This window comes from Neofelis nebulosa, chromosome 12, assembly GCF_028018385.1.
Source record: "Neofelis nebulosa isolate mNeoNeb1 chromosome 12, mNeoNeb1.pri, whole genome shotgun sequence".
NCBI lineage: Eukaryota > Metazoa > Chordata > Mammalia > Carnivora > Felidae > Neofelis > Neofelis nebulosa.
The window spans coordinates 84,687,229-84,704,944 of NC_080793.1; the positions used below are offsets into that span (position 1 = coordinate 84,687,229).

General features: G+C 44.2%; 1 protein-coding gene across 7 annotated transcripts in view; it reads left to right on the forward strand.

Moving 5' to 3' along the window:
* Window positions 1–17,716, forward strand: part of DOCK8 (dedicator of cytokinesis 8) — a 230,982-nt gene that overhangs the window by 92,562 nt on the left and 120,704 nt on the right. For 6 of the 7 annotated variants that reach the window (XM_058693243.1, XM_058693244.1, XM_058693248.1 and 3 more), the window contains 6 exons: window positions 851–936; window positions 5,549–5,615; window positions 6,578–6,727; window positions 10,755–10,835; window positions 12,214–12,373; window positions 14,606–14,742. In XM_058693243.1, the coding sequence (XP_058549226.1) occupies window positions 851–936; window positions 5,549–5,615; window positions 6,578–6,727; window positions 10,755–10,835; window positions 12,214–12,373; window positions 14,606–14,742 (681 nt within the window). Of the gene's footprint in view, window positions 1–850; window positions 937–5,218; window positions 5,360–5,548; window positions 5,616–6,577; window positions 6,728–10,754; window positions 10,836–12,213; window positions 12,374–14,605; window positions 14,743–17,716 lie in introns of those variants that run through there. The other variant, XM_058693249.1, reaches the window with a different exon arrangement.

A 17,716-nucleotide genomic window follows, 5' to 3' on the forward strand; every position in this document is an offset into this window, starting at 1 on the left:
AGAGCCTGGAGCCTACTTCAGATTGTGTGTCTCCTTCTCTCTCTGCCTCTCCTCTCTCTCTCTCTCTCTCAAAAATAAATAAAACTTCAAAAAACAATTTTTTTAAATATATTATGATAGCTCAGATTTGAATGTTGAAAGTTGCCTCAGGGACTTGATACTTCTTTTTAAGTCTTGAGTCCCGAAGTGGTAAAATAGACAGGTGTATTTGTCATTACTAAGTCATTGCTAATTTGCCATTACTGCGCTTCCTGTCCTTAGAACTTTTGCCAGCTCTAGCTGGATATGCAGGCATAGAACCTATACATATTCAACCCCAAATCTCTATATCATCTGTTTAAGAGAACAGTGAACTGAGAAAGACACTATATTTTAGTCCTGATGGTTTACATGTAGCCTGACGTGAGCTATTCTGACTCAGACCTCAAGCCTGAAACTCACATATTTACTAGTAAAACTTTGACGGGAGAAATATTCTGAATGTGTGTTTAGAGCAAGCAAAAAAAAAAAAAAAAAAAAAAAAAAGCCAACAATACCAACAATAGGTATTAGATTTTGCAATGCCATCTGGTGGATGTTACTCAGCCATATTCCTGTTCACATTTCCTTCCTTCCTCCCTCTGTTTCTTTGTCTTAAATGCTTAGCTTTCTGAAAGGAGAAATTGTTTGCTGTCAATGTTGACTTTGAAGCTTGGGGTTGGATAAAAAGTCCAAGTGTTATCCCACAATTAGAAATAAAGCAAATGACAGTCGAGCCCTGGACAGCAGCCTTCCCTTCCCTGGACTCACTTCAGCTGGAACCCCTCGTGGAAATTCACTAATGATTTCTTTACCATGTGTTTAATAATAGGAGGATGCTGTGGAAATACGTCCGGTACCAGAATGTCCTAAGGAACATCTGGGCAACAGAATACTGGTAAAGGTCCTGACCCTGAAGTAAGTATCAGCAAACATCCCAAACACGACACTGAGGCTTATCTTGCCCTTTAGACAGAAACTGTCTCTGTCGACAGAGCCTAAATCAGACACCTGTCAGGTGATGGGAGGAGTAGACTTTGGAGTCAGCTCTACTCGATTCTATTTCTACCAAGCCTTCGACTGTCACTCTTCTATAATAGGGAAGGCACACCCTGAATTAGTCATGTAAGGTAATTGAGTGAAAAAGCATACATTAACAAAAGTAACAAGGAAAGCTGGATGGTGGGGGAAAAAAAAAACTGAAAAAAACCTAAAAAACAGTGAGTGGTGTATGCGAGTCCTCTCTGATTAATTCACGAGAGCTGATCGTGCTCCTCCCAGCTCTGTGTTCTGTGAAGTCAAGCAGGTAGCGTGACGTTGGCCATGAGGGAATATTTACAACATAGAAATCAGAAAATGCTGCAAATCAGAGCTTTTTCTTTCCAGGGACTTGTTTGTTAAACATTTACCGGCACACCGCTGTTGAAACATAATGTGAGATGCGGCTAAAGCCCAGTCTCAGTGCCAGGGGAACAGGGTAGCAGGGAGCAGTGGGGACTATAGCAAACCATCCCAAGGAGACACTACTACTGGTTAGAGCTGATTCTTGCCATCCAAGTACACAGGCCCTTTTTTTTTTATCAACTGTCTGCTTTGCTTTTGTTTTTGTTTTTGTTTTGTTTTTTCAAAAGAAGCTGGAAATTCAATTTTTTATGCATAATTTTCTGACTTCTTAACTATCTTCTCATCTCCTTTTTTTATTATTATTTTAATGTTTATCTATTTTTGAGAGACAGAGACATGGTGTGAGTGGGGGAGGGGCAGAGAGAGGGAGACCCAGAATCCGAAGCAGTCTCCGGGCTCTGGGCCGACAGCTGTCGGCCCGGAGCCCGACACAGGGCTCGGGCCCATGAACCATAAGATCATGACCTGAGCCAAAGTCGGACACTCAACCGACTGAGCCACCCGGGTGCCCCAAATTTCCTTTTTAAATACTACGTAACTGCATGTCTGCATTCTGGATTCCTCTTCTGGGCCAACTGTTTGCCACATCTACTTAAATTTTTTTTTTTAACGTTTATTTTTGAGAAAGGGAGAGACACAGCGCGAATGGGGGAGGGGCAGAGAGAGCCACCCACACACATACTGAAATTGAAGCAGGCTCCAGGCTCCTAGCTGTCCACACAGGGCCGGATGAGGGGCTTGAACTCACGAACCTTGAGATCATGACCTGAACCAAAGTCGGATGCTTAGCCAACTGAGCCACCCAGGCACCCTGTGACATCTACTTTAAAGCAGTCATCTCCAAATTCTTTGATTGTTTAACTTTCATAGTGAGAAAAAGCCCTGTATGTTCCATATATGTATGTTAGTTTTGTACACACACATTAAAATACTGTACGCGTTATAGGGACGCCTGGGTCCTACAGGGACGTCGGGCTCTGTGCTGACGGCGTGGAGCCTGCTTGGGATTCTCCAACTCCTCTTCTTCTCTCTGCCCCTCCCCCGTGCATGCTCTCTCTGTCTCTCAAAATAAATAAATAAACTTTAAAAGACACATAAAATGTTACATGCATTATCAAATAGACATAAATTTTGAAATATGAACTAAGTAAATCAAAGTAAATTAGAGTAGCTTTTCCTCCACAGGAGCAGACTGTCTTGCATGCCCACCGGAGGGTCCATTGCAGCCTGCTCCTGCAGACTGCCACGCTAGAGAAGGCTTCCACCTCAAATCACAGACTCTTCTGAAACTATTAAGTTCTAGATGTTCCATCCAGGCAACAGCACGTGAGCATAGTATTGTTTCACGCCCTCGGGGGAGGGCATCCATGTCTTGAAGTGAATTCACGGACCCCTAACGCAGCCCCTGGTTTGCACTTCGGGCATCTGGACTCTGGACTCAAGGCTGTGTTTCAACCCCTGGGAGCTTCTCTGAGAATTTGAGTTCTTCCTGATAGATGAGGTTGTTACCCGGGATGATCTCGAGGTTCCTACCCGCCCTGCACTCCTGTGATTCCAATGCGGAGCCTCCCCAGATCCTCTCCTGAGAACACGAGTGTGAGCGGGCAGCGCTGCTCACCCTGGGTCCTGGGGGCTCGCTTGATGTTGCAGCCCCTCCCCCCAGCCGGCTCTCCCAGTGGGGGGAGGGGCAGAGGGCCTTTTGTCTGTAGCAGGACAGGAGGGGCCCCGTGAGCCCGCAGTCGGTCAAGTCAGGGCTGCAGAAAGGCAGACGCTAGCCCTTACAAGCCAGCCCGGATTACCAGCCTTGCAGCCGGGCCGCTGCCTGGAAGGGGCCGCTGGTCTCCTCCCTGTTGCCGGGGAGCCCACCCTGTTGTGTGAGGCACTGGTGCACCCCCAGCCGGCCCCTCATAGGTGCAGTAACTATGCTATTTGGGATTGGAGGAATTCTCCCTCATGGTGTTCCTTTGTCACCAAACTTTCTAGACCTTTCCAGCCAATACACAGCAGCAGTTCTCACAGGTGGGAGAACATGGCCACGAAGACCGACATGTATTATTTGAAAAAAACCAAACAAATAGAGCCTTTTGGATGTCTCTTAATGAAAATCGTCAAGTGTGGATTTCTGGTGATGTTCTTCCCAATTGCCAGCGCAGACCTCAAGCAGAACTGAGGTGTTTGCCCACCTCGGTGGGCACTTGGCCCACTCAAGGGGCTTAATATGCTTGGCCCACTCAAGAGGCTTAAATAGCATCCATATCGACTTAACACCTGCAAGAAGAGAGATGGGCCAAAGAGATTGGCCCAGCTACTCTGTCCCACTGCTCTGCAACAAACTGGCTGCAAAAACAAAAAAGAAAGCAAATTCTTTTTTTAAAAAAAATTATTTTCTTTTAATTTCTGTACTTATTTTGAGATAGAGAGCACGAGCGGGGGAGGGGCAGAGAGAGGCGGGGGGAGAGAGAGAATCCCAAGCAGGCTCCGCGCTGTCAGCACAGAGCCCCATGCAGGGCCTGAACTCACCGACCGTGAGATCGTGACCCCAGGTGAAACCAAGAGGCAGACGCTCAATCGACTGAGCCACCCAGGCGCCCCAAGAAAGCAAGCTCTTATAGGTCAACCTGCGGTCTCAACAGATGAATAGTAAGAACTTAATGACAATGCTGAGGCCTTCCATTTCCCCAGTGACGCTGACCTGCAGAGTTTTATTTCTACTCCCACGGATTTTATCAGCTGGGGAAGTTTTCAAAAACTGTTGAGATCTAGCACTGTCACTGCTTTGCTCATTTGTCTCATTTGCATTTTATGTGGAGAAATCTTTTTTTTTAACATTTATTTATTTTTGAGAGAGAGAGAAAGAGAGCACAAGCAGGGGAGAAGGAGAGAGAGAGACACACAGAATCTGAAGCAGGCTCCAGGCTCTGAGCTGTTAGCACAGATTCCGGCGCGGGGCTTGAACTCATGAACCGCGAGATCATGACCTGAGCCGAAGTCGGCCGCTCAACCGACTGAGCCATGCAGGCACCCCTGGGGGGAAATCTTTTAGTGGAAAATTTATTATCCCCTTATGCGAAGTAACCTCAGCTCAGACGAGCTGTCTTGGTGGTGAAACCAGTGTGTGTCAGATTTACTCAGGGAGCTTGTTTTCAATGCAGACTTTGGGAGACCTTCCACCACTGTTTCCCCTCAAGAGAGAAATTCAGGAGACCTCAGGAGGGACAAAGAAACCTGTGTTTTGATAGACAGAGTTACCCAGTGATAAAGCCCTCCTCTCACACATGCCTTGAAACAAAACTTGGCCTAATTTACATGACTTCTGAGGCAATGGTGGTCCAGGGCCTGGTTACTGGTGCTCTCAGATGGCTGTATCCAAGGTCGTGGGTTGTTAGCCTGAGACACTTGGAATCTGCACATCTGTGCTCCATGTGTATGCTATAACATGTGGGGAGGGATTATGCCTCGGGTATGCGGTCTCTTCAAACCCACCCTTTCAAGGGCAATGGGCAATTAGGGCCAAGAATTTTCTAGCTCTCGCTGGACCCACTCAGCTCAGTGTTTATTGGCCGTGCTCAGTTCCCTGCCCCCACCAACTACTAACTCAGAAGCTCCCCTTGCAGTGGAATTAGGAAAGGGCAGACATTCACCCCTACAGACGGTCCCTATCAGTCCAAGGAAAAACAACAGAAGTTTCCTTTCTTCACTCTCTGAAAAGCCTTGTCCCTTAGAATTGAATTCATAGGGATTCCTACCCGAGCGATAAAGGGTAAACTGTGAACAAAGCCTTTACCTGAGACAGAGGCTTCACCATCAGAAAGCACAGCAGCTACCATGATAAGAAGGGCCATGCTGGATCACACCATGGGACCATTCTTCCCTGTCTCCCCTGTGGTGCCACAAACAAGTGCTTTTTAGGAGAATGTAGCCTCCACCACGATCTCCAGTAAGTAGGAATCTTCCACGAACCTCCCATATCTCTCCACGAATATCCCAGTGCAGATTCTCATCTGCGCGGAGTGATCCAAATATTTTGGGGAACGATTGACATCTTTAGCCGGTTTATGTAACGAGTCACCGTCAGCAAATTCAAGATCATCTAAGTTAAAACCCTCTTTCTTCCTCTCTCTGACAGGTTCGAGATTGAAGTTGAACCTCTGTTTGCCAGCATCGCCCTCTATGATGTTAAGGAAAGGAAAAAGGTAAGGAAGGAACAACCCATCCCTGAGGGGACACTTACTGCTCGTGATTTTTCGGGTTCATGTTTTCAGATGTCACTTCTATGCAACAAAAACATATCAGATCTGAAAGCAGATGACCTTTGGTACGTCCAGTTGTACTGGGAATGCTGGTCGTTTATGTTCTTTGAAGAATCTTAAAGGGAGAGCCTGTTGGAAGTGGTGGCCTGTTTGAGATCGAGAGAGAAAAGAAATAGCAGCATATGGGATGACCAGTGAAACAAGGCAATTTAGATTCATTTTTAACAGGGCATATGTGTAATGTTACCTCGGTTTGGGAGCTTTTGCGTTGTGGACTAGCCTCATCACGGATGGAGGGTGCCATCCTGTGCAGTAAATGTATTAATTTGCCATTGGAGAAAGACCTCACCAACTGTGATGTGCTTTTTTTTTTTTAATGTTTATTTATTTTTGAGAGAGAGACAGACAGGGTGTGAACAGGGGAGGGGCAGAGAGAGAGGGAGACACAGAATCCGAAGCGGGCTCTAGGCTCTGAGCTGTCAGCACAGAGCCCGACGTGCGGCTCGAACTCACAAACTGTGAGATCGTGATCTGAGCCGAAGTCGGACGCTTAACTGATTGAGCCACCCAGGTGCCCCTTTTCTCCTCCTTCTTGACTGTAAAGTAACCAAGGGCAGAGACGGCGTCTTTCCCTTCTTGCCTGCAGTGCCTAGCACGTCACTGGTATTCAGAAGATAAGGACGGGTTGATAAAAAATGTAAGTGTTTCAAGGACCATCTCTCAAACAGCTCCAGAATATCTAGAAATTGTGACAAAAGGTGAATCAGATTTTCCACCAACCCCTAGAGACGTCTGTGATGACCCTCGTTTTGCAACATTTCTTTGTGGGGTTTTACTCTTCAAACCTACTTAGACCATGAGAACAACAGGTGGGACTCATTTTTTGCCTTGTTCCTTGTTGACAGATCTCGGAAAATTTTCACTGTGACCTGAACTCTGACCAGTTCAAAGGATTTCTGCGTGCTCACACGCCCTCTGTTGCCCCGTCGAGTCAGGCGAGATCTGCCGTGTTTTCCGTCACCTATCCGTCCTCTGACATCTACCTAGTCGTCAAGGTAGTTAAACACAATCTCGTTTGTACGTCGGGCATTCGGATGCTTCACTGTTGTGTTATTCCCAGAGCACGTTGGAGATGTCAGAACGTATCCACTTGTTCTCTGTGCGATTCGCTGTCTGCGTTTCAACTTGCCCCTTTTTCCTTTCCAAGCAAATTCTGTGTGGGATACTAGAACAACTATGGGTTTTGAAGGCCTACAGTCTTGATTTTGAATCCTGGCTTTGAAGCCTTATAGCTGTAGGACTTGGGGTAATGACCCAAACCTTGCTGAGATTTGGTTTCCTTATGTGTAAAGTGGGGATGATCATCCTGCCCTCCGTGGGCCGTTGTGATTGTGGAACAAAGCCTGGAACATTACAGGCCCCCTTCCTCCTGGCCCAGCTCTTTCTCCTATGCTTGGCTGTTCAGCTCTGGGAGGCTGCTGTGGAGGAAATCCACATAGACTTTCCTGACTCCGTTCATGTCCTTCTAGACACCTGTAGTTAAATGTTCCCAAGTCCAGGCTCTGACAATTTAAGATGTGAGCTATACTTTCTATATTTTACCCTCCTTTTTGAGCACCATGTGACAGACTGCGTATGTGCAGTGGGACTCGAAATCTGCAGGACAGTTTCAAGTACAAGGACCTTCTGTTCTCAGCGGTACTCTTTTTTTCTGATGTGAGAAAAACGGAGACTTTGTCTACACACCCAAGTGCCTGGTTAGAGGTTAACAACAAACACTGGATATTTCACTTACCTTAAGCCAAATATTTAGTCTTACTGACTGTTTACCCCAAAACTGAAAACAAAAACAAAAACACCAAAATTCAGGTGTTCTGATTTCATGTACACCCAGAGTTCTGGGTTTGGAACCTTTTCTAGTTAACACAGTGTCTTACCTCCATAATCGCATTGATTCCCCCCATGACCCCATGAGAGTAGCATATCGATTCCAAAGAATTTAAGTGACATGGAGGTCAGCTAACAAGTGGCAGATGTCTCGGTGTGTGAGCTGCCTTCTCACCATTCTACAAAGACTCTGAAACGTTACTATTGCTTGAAGAGGATCTGTTTAAGCTTTTAGGAAGCATTAAAATTAAAATCCTATTGCTAAGAAGACACATCTGTTGTTGTCAGACTTCACATGTATCCATTTTCCTGCAATATTACTTAGACATGTTGGAAGATTAGCTTCGAACCCACCCTGGCACCCCTGTAGTTAAAGTTTTCTCAGCCTGGGAAACCAAAGACACTAGTCCCATAGAGCCGGATTTTGCTTCAGGCTCTATTTCTTAGTGGATGACTTTATTTTGGTAAATCCATCATAGCCTGCTAAGTATCAGCAGCTACCTATAGGTTACTATTAACTTGCTAATAGATTCCAAAATTTTCAAATATACAAATGCATTCATTTGGCCATAACGAACATTCTGTCAATTGTCTGGATACAGGGAAGACGTTTAAAGCTCAGTAAGACAGGCCCTGGTTTGCTTCTGGCTTCTTTTCCTTTACTGTAATGGCATCATTGCTGTTTCTTTCTGTCTAAATACAGAGCAAATGGTGTGTAATATTTAGCAGGCAGATGCCATGCAATAAAGAGGAGCTCTTTCTTATTTTTATTCCCAGGCTGAACACCAGGTTCTTTTCATTTCATTTTATTTTTTGAATTTTTTAATGTTTCTTTTTGAGGTGGGGGGGAGGGGCAGAGGGAGAGGGAGACACAGAATCCGAAGCAGGCTCCAGGCTCTGAGCTGTCAGCACGGAGCCCGATGCAGGTGTTGAACCCACGAACTGTGAGAACTGAGCCGAAGTCAGAAGCTCAACCAACTGAGCCCCCCACGTGCCCTGAACATCCAATTCTTAACTGTATTTTAGGTAGCGTTTCCTGGTTTAGTATTGCATATACCATTGCTTTGAAAGGTTATCCAGGCTTAAAGGTTGTGTGTCTCAGTTGAGGGATGGAGAATAAGGATGAGATTTAAAACTTTCAATATGAACATGGAAGGTGTGGTACCAGCCCCTCTTGATCTGACAAAAATTCCCTGGTAATTCCAACGCACCCCCTTCCCCTGCCTGCCTTGGTTGTAAGGACACATGTGTTTGTTTTACACATAAACGTGACGGGCCATACCGTGGACCCTCATAGCAGTTACAGCACTTGTCACAAAGTACCTGGCATTACCCTGTCCACCCCAGGGAAGGGAACAGTACCTGCTGGTCTGGTCAGATCTGGAGTCTCCCACTTTCAGATTCTGGAGACCCCTCTCCTGTGGTCTATACGTGACTAATACACTATACACGACTAATGCTTGAAGCATTCCCATTGTTGCTGCAGGGTCCTAATAAAAAGGTTCTCCATCTGTGTTCAGATTTCAGGTCAAAGACCACATTTTTAGCCACTGACTGCATGGGAAAACCAACTTCTTCCCGTTTTTTCCATAAGCTCGCCACTGTGAGCTTCAGGAGAAGAGGGGCCAAGCGTATCTTGTTCACCACCTATCTCCCCAGCAGCTACCGCCCCGAAGGTGCTCAGCCAGTGGTTTTTGAATGAATGAACGAATGAGTGAATAATTGCTGACTAGCAGTGATACCGGTCAGACTCTAGCTCAAGAGTTGTGGTGTGTGTGCTCAGCCTGGGGCATCTGGGGGGGAATCGGCCTTTGTGAGAAGTGAGAGACTTCCGGTGTGTGGTTTCCATGAGACGGAGAGATGCCCAATGAACAGCTCCACACCACTTTCTCTGAACGCCACGAAACGCCCTCCATCGCTAGGGTATTCCTGGTTTAAATACTATCTGGCAGTGCCTCTCAAGAATGTGTGCCTGTAAGTGATGAATCGGGGGAATCGACTCCTGAAGCCAAGACTACACTGTATACGCTGAATGTTAGCTAATGCGACAATAAATTGTGAAAACAAACCAACAAAAGAGAATCTGTGCCCGATGGAATACGTTAACCCGGATTTCTTCTTCTTTTTTTTTTTTTTTTAATTTAAACTTAAGTCAGTTAACGTATAGCGTAATATTGGTTTCAGGAGTAGAACTCTGTGATTCCTCAATCACCTACTTACAATACCCAGTGCTCAACCCAGCAAGTGCTCTCCTTAATCCCCATCCCCCATCTAGCCCAGCGCCCCACCCACCTCCCCTCCAGCAACTCTGTTTGTTCCCTGTCATTAAGAGTCCCAAATTTTTTTTGAAGCAGCATCTCAACTGATGTCTAATCTCAACACAGGCTAATGAGATCAACTCCACTTGTTTTTCTCTTCAGGCTTCAGGTTTAACTGAATTTTCTTGGAGCAGAGGGTTGGGAAATTTCAGATTGCCCCTTTCCTTTCTCCTAAAGAGGATAGCCACATTTATGGCCAGTCAGATCGTTCACCTGAAGGAAAATGGAAGAAGATATTCGACAGTGGTGACATTAATTCATATTACCAGCCATCCGCTGCTTTTTTTTTTTTTCCCCATGTCTGTTAAATCCAGAGAAGCGGCCCTAATAGGAAATACAAGGGAGACAATTACAGATAATTTATTCTCTTCATTTATTCATTTTGTGGAAGGTTTTAGTCCCCAACCTGACTTTTACAGAGGCCATATCTCTTTTTTACATTGTAAGCAATAATAAAGAAAATGAGTTTTTCCCTTCTTACATATGTCTCATGGGTTCTGTTTTATAAAATAACTTTTATTGCATTTTTTATTGTAGGCATAATGCACGTTTATGGTTTAAAAATAGAAAATACACATAAGCAATAGGAAGAAAATAAAAATAGCACATAATCTCAGCATACAAAGATAACTACTGTTAACATTTGCTGTGTATCTACAGTCATCCTTTTAATATACCTTTATGATTTTTTTTTTACACAACTATGGGGTACTCTTCATGCCAATTTTTTTCACACTAATTTTTTTAGATCAAAAAACATGTAATACGAACATCTTCCCTGTCATCACATATTGTCACAAAATATCGCTTTGATGGTTGCCCCGATGCCAATGTATGGATTAATTCATGAGTTTTGTTTTAATATTTTTGTTGGTAGATTGAAAAAGTCCTTCAGCAGGGAGAGATTGGAGACTGCGCAGAACCCTACATGGTTATCAAAGAAAGCGATGGCGGAAAGGTATGATGTTGGGGTATTACTAAATGGTGACATTTTAGAATAAGCAGACATTTTCCCCAAGTTCCACAAAATAGTTAAGTCTATAATATGTCCCCATAAGAGACATTACGAAATCGTGCCTTTAAAAAGAACGAAGAGAAACTGGTCATTGATGATAACTTTTTAAAGAAATAAATTCTTGGGGTGCCTGGGTGGCTCAGTCGGTTGAGCATCCGACTTCAGCTCAGGTCACGATCTCGCGGTCCGTGAGTTCGAGCCCCGCGTCGGGCCCTGGGCTGACGGCTCAGAGCCTGGAGCCTGCTTCGGGTTCTGTGTCTCCCTCTCTCTCTGCCCCTCCCCCGTTCATGCTCTGTCTGTCTCTGTCTCAAAAATAAATAAACATTAAAAAAAAATTAAAAAAAAAAAAAAAAAAGAAAGAAATTCTTGAATTCAGCAAATGATGACATACCCTCCAGCATCTAAAAAAAGTTGGCTAGGACAAAGCCACATCTGTTGTGTTGGCTCCAAGGCTCTGACCCAGGTTGAGAAGGCCACAGAGACCTCACGAAACTGAACCATCCCTGAGCTCTACTGGACTTTCTCAACGGTAGCAGCCAGTTTCCAAATATCCTTTCTGGTGTGGATATTTAGAAATAGGCTGAGACTTCTGTACATCATAAAATCACGTAGAAAACATAGGTACTGAGCCTGTGAAAAGGACATCCTTTCTCAGCAACCATTTGCAAAAGTTTCCAATGTGACTTTTAAAACATGGCCTTTCTGGAATACTACTTGGCTTAATCAGTGTCCTGCTACGGACTTATAAATCTCAAATAAGATTTATTGAACTCAAGACATTTATTTTTTACAACTTACCTTCTATTCTGAACTTAGAAAGAAAAGCTTGGAAGTGTGGTCAACCTAGTAAGGAAGTCGTTAGCAACCTTTATACATTTTTCTGGAGTTTCCCAAGGCAACTTTTGAAAAACAGGTTCTCTTGAAAGCTTGGTAGATAATATGTGAAATTTTTCATTCCAAAATTTCGTCGTGCAAATCCAAGTCCTGTGGCTAGCCCCTAAAAGAGTCACTTGTCGTTTAGCTTGTATAACAAGCCTTGGACGACAATGACTTCTTTTTCTTCTTCTTCTTCTTTTCCTTTTTAGTTGAAGGTATATTTATAATTAAATATTGATTTTCTTTAAACTCTTCCATTTCAAATCTGCATTTTCTTATCAGCTAGACTTCTAGAATGAGTTGTATCTTTTTCCTGCCTATTCACTCTTTTTAATCAGTTGGGTAAGGATTTTGGAGATGGCTGTCCTATTCATAGCAGAGACCATTGATTTCTTGCTGGCACCATATAGTTTGTCTCTGCTTGTCCCTTTCTACTTTCTTCTAGAGTAAAGAAAAGATTGAAAAACTAAAACTTCAGGCTGAATCCTTCTGCCAGCGTTTGGGGAAATACCGGATGCCTTTTGCCTGGGCTCCCATAAGCTTAACAAGTTTCTTCAATGTCTCCACCCTGGACAGGGAGGTAACCGATGTGGAGTCCATGATTGGTAAGATTTTCAACTGCAGTGGGAAAGGGGGGTGTCCCAGGGTACTAACTCTGAGGTCAGCTGCTTATTAGTGGGGGCTTGGGGGTACAGTAAGGTGTGAAGAATGGGAAGGAAGAGGGAGATGAATAGGATGAAACACTGTTGTGACTGACTTACAAATGCTTGAGCGGCCAGTGGTCCCCAAAGCAATTATCGTGAACATTTGTGGAGCTGAAATATACTCTTATAGTAAGATGTTTGGTTGGAATTTTCTGGACGCTCTGACACCTTAAAAAGTTAATTTTCCGTAGCCACCTCCATTTCAAAGTAAAATTTTTGAATTAACAAAGTGTAGTAACTGTCTACAGTGGGTTCAACAATGCCACTGTGGTTGGCTCGTCAGCGTAAGAAAAGCTACACTCAGGGCTTCTGAAAGCAAAACTCAGGTTTCTCAGTAAAATTTCCAGTCCCTTCAAGTTTGGTGGTGGTGTCTTTTTTTGTTTTGGGTTGGTTTTGCCACGTGCAGTGAAAAAGATGCCAAGAGAATATTTAGTGACTGTTCCAATTTTTTTTACCCTACTTCTCCTTTTCATCGCCTCACCCTTGGTCTGAGTCATTAATTTCCTGAACGGGTTGGCTATGGAAATGTTCAAGAGGGTTCAGAGTTTTCAGGTCAACCCACCCCACCTGTGGGGGAGTGTCTGTTGTCCTCAGTGTCTGTGTGTCCAGCAAATATTTAAGGCTGTGCACTTTTCTCCTGCATTCCTAAGCCCTGACATTTCTGAAATGCTGCCTGTAACGGGGGACTGGAGGAAAAGGCACTTTGTTATTGCTGCCGCTGTTCTGGATTATTGTTGTGTAACTGCCAGTCAGAACTGCTGGGTTATTTCTGATTTACCAATAGCAAACCTCACTTTAGTGAATCCTGACCTTCACACCACGGTGTGTGTGTGTGTGTGTGTGTGTGTGTTTAATGCCAACTTCTATGTAGATCCAGGTAGCCTTACCTGAAAGAGTTATGCATAGACTTTAGAGGGCACCGTGAAGTAGGTGATTCAGGCATAGGGTTTGCTGAGTCCTCAGTAATCTCCAGGTCAAGGATAAATTAACCTAACGTCAGAGGCTGCTTCCTAAGAAGTAATTGGGAGGTGCGGTGTATTATGCCGGGGCAGTGTGGCGAATGCAGGCAGGCAGTGGAGGCACGAAGCGCCTCACAGCATCACAGCAAGAATTAAGAATACGAGAATATTCAAAGAGGGGGTGTGGCAACATTAGCGTTCCCAACAATTTGACCATTCACAACAGAACCCCCTAATTGTGCAGTACAGAAGCAACAAGGTCCCCCTAAATCACAAACAGGGGTAACACATAACTAGGCAGAGTACCAGGGTCGGAGCCAACGTGTGGGCGTGACTCAGGGTTCTACTCCCTGTTAGACGGGTCAGCCAGGGAGCCCGGCTCCACTGCCCGGGGCTCACAGGGAGTGCGGAAGAAAGCCCAGATTCAGAACGTACACAGGCCAACCCTAGCATGTTTGGGTCACAGTCCCAAATGCATTCAGGGGCATTCGAGTATATGGCTCTCCCAACGGAGGGCGAGTGCAAAAATAAAACAAAAGCAAGCACTGTTGGCTCAATAACGCTCATCTGCAGACCCAGCTCTGGCTGCAGTTTGGCCCTTGCAGGGAGGCCGACCCTGATCTCCACGTGGGAGGGGACCACGGCTACTCGTGGCTTCTCCACTCAGGTCACAGGAGGACTAGGGACCCCAACCGGGGGACTGAGAAAAGTAAGGCCAGTGGAGGGAAATTTTCATTCAAAACAACGATGGTCATGTTCGGTGTTCTGGCATAGTGAATTTGAACATCTCTTTTATGTACATTGAGACTAAGGTAACATTGTACGTCAACTACACTTCAATAATACCTTCTTGGGGTGCCTGAGTGACTCAGTCGGTTAAGCGTCCAACTCTGGCTCAGGTCATGATCTCATGGTTCATGAGTTCAAGCCCCGTGTCAGGCTCTATGCTGACAGCTCAGAGCCTGGAGCCTGCTTCTGCTTCTGTGTCTCCCTCTCTCGCTGCCCCTCACCTCCCCCTCCCCCGCATTCTGTCTCTCTCTCAAAAATAAACATTAAAAAAAAATTTTTTTAAATACATTCTTAAAAACCTATCTTTTACATGATAAAGTTAATGACTTCCGTGTATTCAAACAGAAAGGCATATGCTTTCGAATGATGGTTGTTTTCCTTACAGGGAGAAGTTCCGTGGGGGAGCGGAGAACTTTGTCCCAATCTAGAAGGCTTTCTGAAAGAGCCCTCTCCTTGGAGGAAAATGGGGTCGGATCCAACTTCAAGGCCACCCCCATGACCATTAACAGCTTTTTCAAGCAGGTATCTCTTCACGTGACAGTGTGTCTGGATTTCTCCCCACGACGGCCTGGGTGTTGGAGCCCAAAGGGGGAGGTATACGTAATGATTAGGGGAGCATGTTAGTTAACCTCGTCAAACCTCAGTTTTGTTACCTGCGGAACAGGAAGGGCGGTGCTTGTTTCTTGGGGCGGTTGGGAGTGTTCGATGACACGAGGTGTGTAAAGCTCTTCACACGGTGACCGGGACACAGCAAGTGTTGGCTCATTTGATTGACGGAAGGATTCATTCCCACTAATGCAAACTCTCCTATTTGAATTCTCACGGTCAGTTCATCTATGAGGCTATGAAAACTCTCTGGTGGAAACATCCCTTTCCCCCTTGGTCTTGGGGTTTCCTGACCCAGCTGTTGTCCCTCTCACTCCTGTTCCATGCGCAGGCTTTCCACGTTTCTGCCATATTTGTTTGCTCATAGAGGGGTGACCATTGCAGATAGTGCTTTTTATTAGCTCAATAGACATTGAGGTCATGTAAAAACCACAGGATCTCGTAGAGTAATCAACTTCACAGAGACAGAAAGTAGAATGACGGCTGCCAGAAGCTGGAGGAGGAGAGGAATGGAGAGTTGTTGTTTAATAGATACAGAAACCTTCGGTTTTGGAAGATGAAGGAATTCTGGAGATTGGTTGCCCAACACCGTAAATGTACTAACGCTAATAACTGTCCACTAAAAAATGGTCAAGATGGTAAGGTTCATATTATGTGCATTTGTTTCTGTTTGGGATATCCCCCTTCCCATTGTGTTGCTTTGGTTGGGGTGGGGGCCAGAGTATCTAACTGACATTTCTCATCTGTACCTGGGAATAAGACCCACCTGCCTACTTTCCCGAGCCTTTGGATTAGAGCTCTTGCCCTTGAATCCTTGAATCCTTGAATCCTTAGCAGAATACCTGTCTCATGTAGGCACCTGGAGAGTAGTATCGACACTTAGTCTTCTTAATCAAGACACGTGTGAAGAAAATGAGGATAGGAAGAAGATGGAAAGATGCTTTCTCTATCTTCAAATCTTTGGAGAAGGAAGGAACCTTACTCTGTATTGTTCCAGAGAATAAGGCACGCATGAGTGGATTTAAGTTACTGGGAGAGAAACCTTTGGCCTGGATTTCTAGTGGTCACACAGACTTCCTAAGAAGGTAGTAGAAGGATTGTTGAGAGGCTGGGAACAATAGGTCGGGAGTAGTAGAGAAGGAATTTTTTTTTCCCCCTTGTAAAAGGTGTCTTTATTTTATTACACTCCTCTTTCATTCAGTCATCTGATCTAATTGCAGATTTATGATCAGTCTTTTGTTTCTTGTCCATGAAATGTCCCTAGTAGGAATTTTTTTTAATGTTTATTTTTGAGAGAGAGAGAGAGAGAGAGAGAGAGAGGATGAGGGGGCGGGGAGGAGCAGAGAGAGAGAGGGAGACACAGAATCGGAAGCAGTCTCCATGCTCTGAGCTGGCAGCACAGAGCCTGATGCGGAGTTCGAACTCACGAACCACGAGATCATGACCTGAGCTGAAGTCAGACGCTTAATGAACTAGCCATCTAGGCTCCCCAGAAGCAAATTTTTAATTGTCTGTCTTAGCCTGTGACAGACCAAATGGACAAATCAATCTGCATAATGGCATCATTTATCCAACACTACACCCAGAAGCACTCTTCTGAGCCCTGTTAATATTAAGTACACTCCTGTATTCCTCCCAAGTAATCCTTTGAGGTAGGATCTATTATTATCCCATTTTACCAACAAAGAAACAAGCCCAGAGAATGCAAAGTCAGGGTATAAAAGAACAAAATAAGGTAATTGATAAGGCATATCAAATTGAAGTGCTTAAATCTCTACCCTGATAACAATGAATGCACCTTCTTTTAAACTTTGCACAGAGCTTTATTTTATTTTATTTTATTATTTATTTTTTTCATGGTAAGCGCACTCCTTAATCCCCATCACCTACTTCACCCCTCCTCCCACCCCCTTCCCCTCTGGTAACCATCAGTTTGTTCTTTAGAGTTAAGAGTTTATGTCTTGGTTTTCTTCTCTCTTTTTTCCCCCTGTTTTCATTTGTTTCATTTCTTAAATTCCATGTGAATGAAATTGTGTGATATTTCTCTTTCTCTGACTGACTTTGCTTAGCATTATTCTCTCTGACTCCATCCATGTTGTTGCAAATGGCAAGATTTCATTGTGTTTCATGGCTGAGTAATATTCCATTGTATATATATATACCACATCTTCTTTATCCATTCATCTTTTGATCCACATCTTTTGATGTGCATTTCCCTGATGATGAGTGATGTTGAGCATCTTTTCATGTGTCTGTTGGCCATCTGGATGTCTTCTTCAGAGAAATGTCTGTTCATGTCTTCTGACCATTTTTAAACAGGGTTATTTGTTTCTTGGGTATTGAGTTGTGTCAGTTCTTGATATATTTTGGATACTAACCCTTTATCAGATATGTCATTTGGAAAGATCTTCTCCCATTCAGTATAGCTTGCCTTATAGTTTTGTTGATTGTTTCCTTCATTGTGCAGAAGCTTTTTATTTTAATATAGTCCTAAGAGTTTGCTTTTATTTCCATAGCCTCAGGAAACATTCGTAGAAAAATGTTGCTATGGCCAGTGTCAGTGAAATTACTACCTGTGCTTTTTTTCGGGGATTTTTATGGTTTCAAGTCTCACATTTAGGTCTTTAATTTTAGTTTGCTTTTGTGTATGGTGTAAGAAAGTGGTCCAGTTTCCTTCTTTCGCATTTAGCTGTCCAGTTTCCCCAACACCATTTGTTGAAGGGACTGTCTCTTTCCCATTGTATATTCATTCCTCCTTTGTTGAAGATGTATTGACCATAGAATTGTGGGTTTATTTCTGGGTTTTCTGGGTTTCCATTCTATTCCATTGCTATATGGGTCTGAGAAGGAATATTTGACAAGAGGTTGAACTAAATTATTTCAGCATTGG